The following is a 12,737-nucleotide window of genomic DNA, read 5'->3' as shown; positions in this document are numbered from 1 at the left end:
AGGAAAGACTAATATAATCCTCCGTTACCCTAACCTCTGTTTCGGCATTAAAATAGTTCCAAAAAGTGAGGAATGTAGTGTTTTGTGATGAGCAGCTTAAGAGGTTTCAAGGTATCTTACTAAACCCGCATGCTGCTCTTTGCTTGCTTGAGGTATTTTTACTCTTCATGATACTCTTGCTAGACTACTGTCTCATGGATCTCTCACCTCCTTCACTTACATCTCTTCCTTTACCTGTCCATTAAATGTTGATGTTTTGTAGTGTTCCATTCTCAGCTTTTTACTGTCATCACCCAGTGTAAATCTCCTCACTCCTAGAGCTGCATCTACATAATGTTATAATAAACAGAGCACACATATACACATATGCATGTATACACACGCACACTTTATTCCCCAATCTCTTCTCCAAGTACCACCTAAATATTTCTAAAGCACAATTTTAAATCTGTTCCTCTTCTAGTATTTCCCATACCACTTAGTGCTGCCTGAGTGAAGTTTCTAAAACATAAATTTAATCAGGTAACTAGTTCTGCTTAAAATCCTTTAATGTCCCCCTCATGGTTTTCCAGATTACATCCAGACTCTGGGGTGAGGCAGTCAAGCACCTGCACTATCTGACTCCTATTTTCTTGTAAAGCTTCCCGACTAGCTGCCCCAATCTCCTTCCTCCATCCAACCTATTACCTACCAAGCTCCTCAAGGATTCCTTAGTCAATCATGCTCCATCCTTCCTGCATGTTTATTTCTATATGCTCTTCGTTCTATCTGGAATGTTTTCCTCATTCTCCCTAATGTTTGTCAAACTCAGCTCATGAGTAACTTCCTCTGTGATGTCTTCCCTAACCTCCTCAGGGCTGCCTCCCCCTGCACTCTCCAGTAGAGGCCTACATATCCCTCCCTTAACTGAACTGATCTCATTTGTAATTATGAATCTCATCAACAAAATTGTAATACATTCCATCTTGCTGTCCTCAGGATTTAATCCTGTATTTAACACATAGCAGGTGCTTATAGCAACTTTAACTCTTCCTGAAAATACTTTAAAGATTAAAACTGACCAATGGCAAAGAATCTTGCTCTTTATTATAGACGACTAAGTTGTCTAAACACTGAGATTTTTTTTTGAGACTTTTAAGAAACAATAGACACTGGTTTTCAATCTAATATAAACCTTTTCATACAAAATAGAAAATGTCAAGCAACTAAAGTAACATTCTTTGGGCCCAAATTAAATTTAGCTCGTGCAGGAACACACAGATTAGTATTATCTATGCAAATGAAAATATAAATCTTATTATCAAAAAGGAGCAATTGCTGAGAAACAGAACAAATTTAGTTTAAAAAATAGTTTTCATGCTAGCAAGGTAGCCTATGAGAATGTCTTACCAGCATAAGTGATTACATGTTCAAGAAGAAACCACCTACTACAAAAACATTTTAATTAATGCTTTACTTTCCTAAGTTCTTTTAAAAAATGACCAACTCTTCAGCAACTCTACTTGCGTCCAAGTCATTCTGTTAGTAGCACCAAAAGCAGATCTCAATGAAGCAGAGCGGCATTTGACAGGATCACTCAGGCGGGAAAAGTCCTGAAACACTTACCAGTTTAATAAACTGTACAGAGCAATGACAGCATCAAAAGGGAGGAAAAGTAAACTAGAAGTATAAGGTGACAAGTGAAAGGGAAAGAGAGCTGATAAAAAATAATCATTAGAAATTAAATTTTAAAAGATAGAAAGATGATAAAAAGCAAAAATAAATAGATCAATCAATCAATCATCAGAGGTAAAGACACATGATTATGCCAGCATAAGAGTTTACCTCTTTGTTTAAAAGTTTGGATAGAATAAGTAATATTCATACCTTAAAAGTGTGTGGAAAGATATAAAATAAAAAGTGGTTAATAATTAATTTATAGAACTGTTTCAGGATACACAAAATGAAATAAATTTGTTACCTTGATTTCTCTTTGTTCAACAGATTTTTCCCATATTTGTTGATCATATGCTCCAATCTATGAAAAATAAGATAAAACACTGCATTAAATGATCATTGTTGGTACCTTTCCAACAGGTATAATTCTGCTTGCATTATAAGCAACTCAGCATTCACTCAGCACAGAGTAGATTTAGCTTTGTCTCAGACTTCAGTGATCAATATTGTACTGCAGTAGTTTTCAAAGGTACAACTTCAGGACCAGAAGTTTTAGCATCACCTGAGAACTTGCTGGAAATGCAAACTTTCTGGCCTCATTTCTGAATCAGTAATATGGCTGTGGCACCCAGCAATCTAGGTTTTAAAAATTCCTCTAGATGATTCTGATGCACTATTAAAGTTTGAGAACCACTGCCCTAGGGAATCCTTTATTTTAAATAAACACAGCTCTGGTACCTTCAAGAAAAAACTACCAATAATACATTCTTTATGGAGTTATTTTTTAAAGAAAAAATACAAATGTTCTACAGAACTAAAAATTCATAAACATGTAGATCACAATTACCACTTGGGTTATGGTTTAAACTGATAAATAAATCTTGAAAGTGATTGAAGATGCAAGGTAAACATCAGAAGTAAAATTCCTTTTAGCTTCTATACCCATTACTCTCAGATGCTAGAAAGTTCTCTGATCTATACCTTCACCTGGGTAGGATGAACAAACCATTCTTACTGTTTGTCTCTACTTTCTTTGCTGTTAACACCTACTGTCCTCAGCACCTTAATTCCCAATGTTCAACAGGACACTGAAATGGATCACTAGCTTATAGTTTTAACTGAGGATTTTCACTTATAGTGTTAATTGAAAATTAGAATCCTGAGAAATTAAAATTATTTCAGTTACTTACAATTAAGAGATGAGACAGAGACCAGAGACAGGCAGAGATATTATGAGGATATTCAGGCAGAGTATTTTCTGACTTATAACATCACATTCCACCCAAAAGTCCTTTTATCTACATGTTTTTAAAAATCTTGTTCCAAGAAATGAGAAACTGAGAATCCAAGATGGTTTAAAGACAGACATGAAGGAGGTAGAATAAAATGATTACATGACTCCATGGTCACCTTCATTTTGATTATTCTCTCTTATACACTATCTTATTCATACTAATTTTTCTGATCCTTTAAATCTTCTTCTCTTTTTCATCACTTTCCTGTAACTCCTTTCTTATTTTTAAAATCACTTTGTAATATAATTTTCCCTGCAAATTAAAATCTTAGAACACCTAGGCCAAGACACGGACTGAACAACTTACTTATATGTAACCGAAACTGCCATGAGTCTCTATAAAGCAGGATAGATAAGCAATAACCAATTGTTTGGACTTAATGGCAGAGCTGACCTGCTCTAGTTGTCAAGTGACTAGTTGTCCTTTACCCTCTTAAATTCTGAATTCAATTAAACGATCATCTTCTTTAAAATCAGAAAAGGTAAGTACAGGGACACAGATTCCACAAGAGCAATTCTGCTCTAACTTGGTAACTCAGAAAAACTGGGTTTAATCCAATCAAAATTTATTTTAAAAATAAATTTTCTATTTCAATGGCACTGCATATTTTTTAGTGGAACAATAACCCAAACTAATAAAGAACAGGTACCAATATGTTAGTTTTTTTGTTTTGTTTTTTTTTTTTTTTACAAAATTTTATTTATTCATGAGAGGCAGAGGGAGAAGCAGACTCCCTGCAGGGGAGCCTGATGTGGGACTCGATCCTAGGACCCCAGTCATGACCTGAGCCAAAGGCAGATGCTTAACTACTGAACCATCTAGGCCCTCCATGTACCAATACGTTTTAATAATCATTTGGGCAGTATTTTGTTTTCATGTACAAAACAATGCACCAAATTTTCTTTTAAAAGAATCATATTTTTATTTCAAGATGACAAGAATATGCACATGGAAACATATGCTCCACAACCTTAACATCAAGGAAAATAAAATAATGCATATGCAAAAGACCAATGAGAAATGCACGTCAATCCTTGGCCTAACCAGGTTTGATGCAATCCCAGCATGGTACTCTATGGCCCCAGGCTTAAAAGGGTTCAGAAAGTCTAATAAATCTTGCAGTGAAGTGGTGGTTAAAAGTGGAAATGCTTTTTGAAGGCTGAGGTATTTGTAAATAGCAGAATGTAACCAAAAAAAACAGGACTGCTGGTGAGGGATATTCCTATAAAAAGGATAAAGATGGTTTTATTTTTTGGAGATTCTGTTGTTTCTTTTTCCTCCAAAAGATTTGGTGGATTAGAGGAAGGACAATTTTTACTGTAATAGAATATGGGATCTTAATCTTTAAAAAAAAAAAAAACTAGATAAATGTCACTTTCAGTTACAAGCAATTAAATGTCTCTCCACATGGAGACATCGGTTTTCCTTTGCAGCACACATTTTTTATTTTAAAAATACTACCAGATGGACTCTTCCGTTACATAAGCAAATAGACTACTTTTCTTGAAAAACATTGTGATGGTGCCATGAACCTACATGCAGGTGCTTTACATGGTCATAGCTCTGCTTAGTAATGCATAGGCCATTAACAAATTACTCTTAAATATAAACTCAGACTGAACTGTGTCTGAAAACTGTTTGTTTATTGGGATGTGTGTGTGGTAAGAGGCCTCATGAAATCAAGGTGCTGGCAGAATGCCAGAAAGGACAGGGAAGGAATTCAAAAGACTCCTTCTGATCTATAAAGCCTCATTTGATTCCACGATGAAATCTGTCAAGATAGATCAGAACACCTGTGGCTGAGGTCAAGCTCTTCCCCTGAAAGAAACATGATCTTCTGGTCAATCATTATAGAGCAGGAAAAGAAGTGAAACTTAAACTGAAGAAGAGAAGAACCATCTGCTCAAGACTTAGGGTCAAGGATAAAGAATAACTTGCAGAAGTGTGCTTACAAAATTAAACAAGTAACTCAACAAATTTTCTGAAGGGTCTATTTCTATTCTACCTCTGACACAGAGACACTTGGCAGACTCTAAATCACTTAAACTTGAAATTCTTTCTCTCTCTCTTTTGTATTTCTTCTACATAAAATTAAATCATAAAGCTGAGTTCAATCATAGTTCTCTGCAAAAAATCAGGACAAAAAATTACCTTATTTTTTAATGACATACAAAAGATTAAAGGAATCCTGGCAGTAACATTTGTCTAACAGAACAGAAATTTTAAATCAGATAATATATTCTTCTACTGAGAAAAGAATATCATGTAATATTTTGGCATCTTCCATATTTCAGTTACTCCTAACTATTCTCCCCTGCCCCCTACAATGCCTCCACTATTTGGATGTCTAGAAAAGTGCCCAACATTCTATGGAAACAAAAGGATGTATATACAAATAATGCTGTGTTGGCAGGCAGATTTATAAATACCACGGTAATTAGTGTATGAGTAGTTCTATGGCTTTCCGGCCATATTCTTCCTGACGATCTGTTTCAAGGAGTGAAAAACACTGTTTCTCTCATATCATGAGAAAAGACTCTGAAATCTTGATTTACTTTGGATGTGCAGGCAACAGTTTTGTACGTATTAAGGAAGTTCATTCTCAGGTTCCTGGCTATGGTAAGCAATTTTATTAAAACTCTGGTTATTGGGCAGCACCGGTGGCTTAGTGGTTTAGTGCCGCCTTCAGCCTGGGGTGTGATCCCAGAGACCCGGGATGGAGTCCCACGTCGGGCTCCCTGCATGGAGCCTGCTTCTCCCTCTGCCTGTGTCTCGGCCTCTCTCTCTTTCTCTCTGTGTCTCTCATGAATAAATAAATTAAAAACCTTAAAAAAATAAAACTCTGGTTATTACTCCCTCAGATGCCATGAACACCATAAGCCTCCAGGGTACTCTTACTCAACCAGAGAGGACCTATAGTCAGCTTTTTTCTTTTTTTTAAAAGCCTGGTCCCAGACTAAACACTTTACCCTCTACAAATTCATTGTGTATCTTCAACAGCAGGTCTCACAATCCTATGTTGATCTCTTCCAATACTTCCCATAATGACAGTAAGGACAGTTCTAAATTCCCTTCCCACAGGCTTTAATTCCTAATGACTGTGAGCATTATTACCCCTCCAGGCAGAACACCTAGCCAACTACTTCAACTACTAAGATTGAAGCCACAGATGCAAATATCTTTATTTGCTGTCTTTTCTATCTCTAGTATCTTCCTCAACTATTATTTCTAGTATTATTTCCCTTCCTTCTGTTTTTATAAATGAACTTTGCACCTTTACAGAGGTTAAGACTGATTAAAAACAAACCAAAAAAACAACTGAAGGAACAGCATCCTGAAAGTGGTAAAAATATTTTTTGAAAGGAAAAAAATGAGAAGAAATTGAGATATTATAGTAATACCACATGAATTAAAACGGAATTAAATGAATACTATAGACACTTCCTGACATACTGAAGACTCTCATAAAAGGAAAATGTACATAGTATAAATCTGAAATTAATATAGCTAATGTTACTATTACGTATATATGTAAATATATATAGTAGGTACTTAGAAACATGAAAACCATTAACAGAAATTATCTAAAAGAAGCACACAAGAGAACAATTCTGTTACTTTCTTCTTTGTATTAATTGATACTGTACCATTCCCCACCCCCAATAATAGATATGTACAACTTTTATATGATTCTAATCCAGGTCTGGTGGACTCCAAAGAAATTTGAACTATTTATCTAAGAAATTAATGTTTCTGTCACTAAATAATATCTTTACAGGGAATCATCATCGACCTCTACCTATCATCAGCCTAATTTTTTACCTTTCCGTACACTAAGACAAACAAAATGGGGAAGGGGAGGGAGAGGGAAGGACAAAGGAAACATCAGGAATAAGGAGAAAGGACTGGTAGATAGAAAAAAAGACTTTGTCTCAGTGTCGACCAGAATCAGGCTTCTGAGAAAAAAAAAATTGTAACGAATATGATGGTATCAAACGTACAAATGTTAAAACCTAGATAATTATATGGTGAAATGGGAAACATATATCACTAAGGAATTCCAGAAAAGAAATGTTTGAAAAACAATTTGAAAAAGGTAATCTGATTACGGCTTAGGTCATCACATTCAGAACAGCAGTGGTTCAAATAACAAGAGGCTAAAGAGAAGGTGTCTTGCTTCAAAAAGGTAGTTACCAATAGTTTAATTAGATTAAGTGCTTAAATAAAAGATTTAGAGTTCACAAATGTAAATGTAAGCAGGGCAAATGGAAGCCCAGATTTGCACACATATTTTAAGCACCTCTTTTCCTTAGTGAATGAACAGACAGATCATAATATTATATATCAAAGTCCTAATTTTTCCTACTTCTATCATGCTCAGTTTCATTTTTTAGAACCTCATTTCAGAAACTCTAAAAAAAAAAAAAAAGAAAAGAAACTCTAAAAAGCAAGCTATTAATTCTCACAAACATCAAATTTAATTCAAAAAGTTAACACAGAGCCCAAATCCCTTCTGAGCTTGGCTCACTCATTAAATATCAGAGGCCAATCATGTGCCAGGACAAATATAGTCTACCTTTGGTAGCAAGAGCCTGTGTTAAAAGCATGACAAGGATACCCTCAAGGCAAGAAGCTAAAGAATCTCTTAAGACAATTTCTCCTTAAAACAAAACCCAAAAAACAAAAAAAGCACATAAAAACAGAGTTGCCTGTAACCTTGCTGATTCTTCCCATCTCTAAAGTGACAGTAAATATATTCTATTTTTTCTGTGACTATATTTTTATACATACATCATCAATTATAAGACCCTTATAGGTAAAGGTCGTGTTTCTTTTACACCTATGACAAGTCCCATATATTTTTAAAAAGATATTATTTATTTATTTGACAAAGAGAGAGAGAGAGAGAGAGAATACAAACAGGGGGAACATGGAGGAGAAGCAGACTCCCTACTGAGCAGGGAGCCCGATGCCAGGTCTCCATCCCAGGACCACGGGATCATGATCTGAGCCCAAGGCAGATGGTTATCCCACTTAACCACCCTGGCACCCCAGACAAGTCTCATATTTTAATAGTGATTTAATAGCTGTACAACCAAAGATAATTTTTATCTTTGAGTCTTTTCTTTTTTTATAAAAATAGAAGCTACCAATCAGAAAATACCCTTTGTTATATTTGGAGTGTTGGTTTTTAATCCTTTGTTCTTATTACCTCAGTTGATTGGCTTTTAATGTTTACTGACAGGAGTAGAAAAGACCCTGGACTATGCAAGAGAAGTGGATTTTCATCCTGCCTCCATCATGACTAGTCTTATGTTACTGGCAAGTTTCTTGAGTCTGAGCATCTGTAAAATAGGGAGAATGAAACATACTTCACAGAACTAGAATGTAAAAAATATGTCTCATATGCCGTTGGTGCTCCTTAAATAGTAGTTCTTTCCTTTCTTGTAAATCAATCTCTCTAAGCCTTAATACCTCATTTCTAAACTGATAAAATTGAACTATACTTAATTTTTATTTATATTCACTAAAGATGATTTGGATGGCCAAAATTTTTTTAAAACTTTTAATTCCAAAGTATAACCCTCAAAGCTTATCAAATAGGTTTTCACTGTTCTTTGTCCATAACTACCGCCATTCAAACAGATTTCTCTACTGAATCCCTGGCAATATCTATGAGTCCTTAGAACTGCTCCTAGAGAGCTTTGTTTCTAACTACTACCTTGAAATCAATTCCCCTTACTTCTCCATTTATATGCTCACCTATCGCCTATTCTATTCTCGTTTCTTCACAATGTTCTATTTTCATCAACATACTGCCCAATGTTTCTGATTGCCCATTGTGCGTGTCCAAACGCACCCCCCCCCCCATGCCTACAGAAGTCACTCAAGTGACTTTAATGATGAGGAACAAATGAGGAAGTTGAATCACTTAATTACAGGATATGAATTATGAATTAGGATGATGTCACACAAAAAAAGTGTGGTCCGCGGATGGGGAAAGAGCTAGTGACTCTTCTGAATGTATAACAACTACCAAATCATTTAACCAAATCTTTAATTCTTCTGAATCAATCTTTTCTTAGAACTCTAAAAAACATGAAATGTTAAATCACAAAAGCCTTTTAATTTAACCATTAAAACATTCCTCTATAGTTACAGTGCTATTTGGAGGAGGGGATGACATGGGTAAGTAGTCAAAGTTAAGATACCTTAATTGGAGAAAGAAATCTAAATCATGAAATAATTATGAATAATTATAAGAAAAGAGTGTTTTTGTAGCCTCTTTGCTTCAGCTGCTCTTTATTTCTTCTATTAGTTATTAGCAGAATCATATAATCAAAAGTGTTAACTAGAGAAAAGTAAAAATAAAACTTTTTAAAAGATTAAAATCTTTGTGGGGGGAATACATATCTAGCTAGCCTCTGACATTCAGACAGAAATATCAAAGTCTGAAAACATCATCTTATAGATACTAAAATCTAGGTAATTAGCAAAGATTCCATTAATTATAAATAAAAATGGTTAAAGCCATTTAAAAATGTTCCCACATATTCTGTCAATTTATGCATCATCTAAAATTACACCCTTTCCTGCATTAACCCTAAGACTAGTGTATTACAGGTCCATACATATAATCAAATCATGAATCATGACCAAGTTCCTATCGCCTAGGGAAAACCAGTTAATGGTATAGTAAAACAATGACTCAAGTTTAGAAAAAAAGTCTAGAAGAGTGTTCTTTAATTCAACAAAAAGAAACAATTAAGTTAGAGCCTGCCCCTAAGAAGTGCCAAATCCAAAGGAAAAAAGTTAGAGATTTACTTATAATTCAAAGCAGAATCAAGTAAGCACTTTTGTACTATACAAGTGAGAGATGGTCTGGAAAACAGTAGTGTTTGTGAAGTAAATACACAAAAATAGGAAACAAACTGAGTATGTGGGCTTGGGGAAGAGACAGAAATGACAACCTCTGGCTAAGTACCTAGGACTGCACTGGTATCATTAACCACGACATGGAATAAAAACAAGATTTGGGGCGTGGGGGGCGGGAGGGGAAGAGGCTGTTGAAGTTCTAAGCCAGCTAGGAATCAGGGCTAGAGTCAAAGAATTGGGAAGGTATGAAAACTGGAACTCAGGAGCAAAAACTCGGCGTTTGGATGATCTGTAGTTAATGATAATCTAGGGAAATAGAAATGATTCAGGAGATCAAGGACAAAATATTAAGAAAGATAAATATCCACTGGGAGAGGAGATGTATCAAAGTCAGGTTAAGAAGACTTAGAAAAATTAGACAAGAAGGAAGAAAAGTGGGACAATAAACTATAATAAAAGCCAAAGGAGGAAAGAGTTTCAAGAAAGGAAGTAAAATTAGAGCTGAAAATACTGAAATGTTTTGAGATGCTTAGGTAGTTAAACATGTTCATGTCAAACAACCTTGATCTCATTTAAATAGGGGGCAAAGGCATGAGCCAAGATATAGAAGTTTGGAGTTTGGAGAATGGGGGACAATAAAAAAGTCTACTGGGTGATGATTGTATTTTTCCCTATACCACTGAGACTAGAATCAGGAAGGGAAGAATCAAACACATGCCTGTATACCCTGCCACCAGATACCTACACTATGCTAGGCATGATGCCATGCAACTGACAAGGTGCCTCAATAAATCTTCCAACTGTATAGTGTCCTTTGCCTTTCTTCTGCCTTTCCTGAACAATCCAGTGCTAATGTCATTAGGGCAGAACCACAGGGGCCTAAAGCAGGGTGTCAGAGTGTCTGACACATGGGTGTGGCTAGGTGTGAGGTATCAGCCCAAGTGGGGTATAAAGGGGGCCTTGTGGGCTATGGGGACTCAGAGCCTGAGCATGGTGAGAAAGGTAACCACATTTTGGGACAACCCAGCACAGAGAGGGTATTGAAATCTATGCATGGTGAGGAGGACATTCAATTGGAGAATATCCTAATGGGGGATGTCAGAGCCCAAGAAAGATGAATAGGTCTAGAATAAAAAGTGTGAATGGGATGAAAAGGATATCCATATATAGAATGGGATGGCAAATGAGATGAGAGTCTGGTAACACAGGTGGATACTGATGTCTTGATAGTCTGAAAATGTTCACCCCTGTTTATTCAGAAATCTCTACCTATAAAGCTATTAAAGAAATAAAGGATTAGTTTGATGACATGAATACTATATGTAAACAGGAAGGGTTTAAAAATTAAATTATGGCATATTTATACAATAGAATATTATGCTTATTAAAATTTTGTTTAAAATGATATTCAGTGATTGAAAAAAATATTTTTGGTATGCTACATGAAAACAAGATAGCAGAAAAACTAAATACAATATGATCCTAATTTTGTTGGGGGAAATTCACAAGGTTAACAGTAGGGCAATTGTGTGACTTTATATTTGCCTGCATTTTTCACTTTTCCTATGATAGACATTACTTAAAAAAAAAAAGATTAAAAAAAAAGATTTAAGAGAGCAGTGATAAGGGGAAGGGGTAGAGGTAGGGGAGACAGAATTCTAAGCAGACTCCGCGCTAAGTATAGAGTCAGACCAGGGGCTGAATCCCATGACCATGAGATCATGACCTGAGCTGAAACCAAGAGTCAGATGCATAGCCAACCCAACGACACCACCCAGATGCCCCAACATGTATTACTTTTAAATCATGATAAAATATCAAGAGAAAATAAAAGCTAATATGGCAGTAATATCAAGTGTTAGGCACTGGGCTAGATGCTTTTGAATACATTTCCTTTTTTTTTTTTTTTTGAAATGCCCAGGTGAGTGGTGCTGAAGAGTGAAGTAGAAGTAGGTAGAGCATCTTTTTTTTTTTAAATTTATTTATTTATTCATGATATATATATATATATATATATATATATATATATAGAGAGAGAGAGAGAGAGAGAGAGAGAGAGAGAGAGAGGCAGAAACACAGGAAGAGGGAAAAGCAGGCTCCATGCCAGGAGCCTGATGTGGGACTCGATCCCGGGGCTCCAGGATCGCGCCCTGGGCCAAAGGCAGGCGCCAAACCACTGAGCCACCCAGGGATCCCCCTGAATACATTTCCTCATGGAAAAGTGCTGGGTGCTAAGGAAGCAATTGCCACTGCACAAAACCAATTTCATTAAGTATCATTATGAAAATAAAGTTTTTCCTATGAGTTATAGAATGGAAATCTCAGCTAAGAAGTTATACCTTAATTTAAAAAAAAAGTTATACTTTAATAACAAAACTGTCAAGTCTATGACTGTAAAAGTGCAGAGAGACATCTACATTCTAGGATATAAGGGGGGGACAATGAGTTAAAGAACCAAGATGCTAATATATACCAAGTGGCCCAGAAAACAGCAACATTCTAATGGGACTCTTGTGGCAGAAGGGTAACTTCAACTGCATCAGGTGGTGATGGAAGGAATTCAAATGGTTCACATAGGAAAGGGGGGGAAGGAGGGAAGGGAGCCCAGTAAATGGTTACATGGTGGAACTGAGAGAACTCCAAGTTCTGGATGGCCAAGTTCTTAGGCCATCAGCAGCTTTTTGGCCTCTCGAGCAACCATCAGGAACCAGCCATATGAGATAAAGAAGTTGCCATGGACAAGTCCCCTCTGATTCCTGTTTTCTGTGCCTCCCTAGTTCCCAAGAGATTGAAAAGATAAACCTTCAGAGATTTACTAGATACAGTGTGATTTCAGGGGTCCCTTAATAATCTTCAAATGCCAAGCCCCCTCTTTAAAAGGACATAATCTTTAAGATTAAAAAGCAAGTA

The 12,737-nt window shown here is 36.0% G+C and overlaps 1 protein-coding gene across 6 annotated transcripts in view; it reads right to left on the bottom strand.

Moving 5' to 3' along the window:
* PHTF2 (putative homeodomain transcription factor 2) overlaps window positions 1-12,737 on the bottom strand; it is a 113,305-nt gene that overhangs the window by 52,303 nt on the left and 48,265 nt on the right. For 3 of the 6 annotated variants that reach the window (XM_038562817.1, XM_038562820.1, XM_038562819.1), the window contains 2 exons: window positions 1,961-2,017; window positions 1,606-1,617 (listed from right to left, as the gene is read on the bottom strand). In XM_038562817.1, the coding sequence (XP_038418745.1) occupies window positions 1,606-1,617; window positions 1,961-2,017 (69 nt within the window). Of the gene's footprint in view, window positions 1-1,605; window positions 1,660-1,960; window positions 2,018-12,737 lie in introns of all 6 variants that reach the window. The other 3 variants (XM_038562818.1, XM_038562821.1, XM_038562822.1) reach the window with 2 other exon arrangements.

The sequence above is a fragment of the Canis lupus genome, chromosome 18 (assembly GCF_011100685.1).
Source record: "Canis lupus familiaris isolate Mischka breed German Shepherd chromosome 18, alternate assembly UU_Cfam_GSD_1.0, whole genome shotgun sequence".
Taxonomy (NCBI): Eukaryota; Metazoa; Chordata; class Mammalia; order Carnivora; family Canidae; genus Canis; species Canis lupus.
This window is presented reverse-complemented; position numbering and strand designations above follow the sequence as displayed.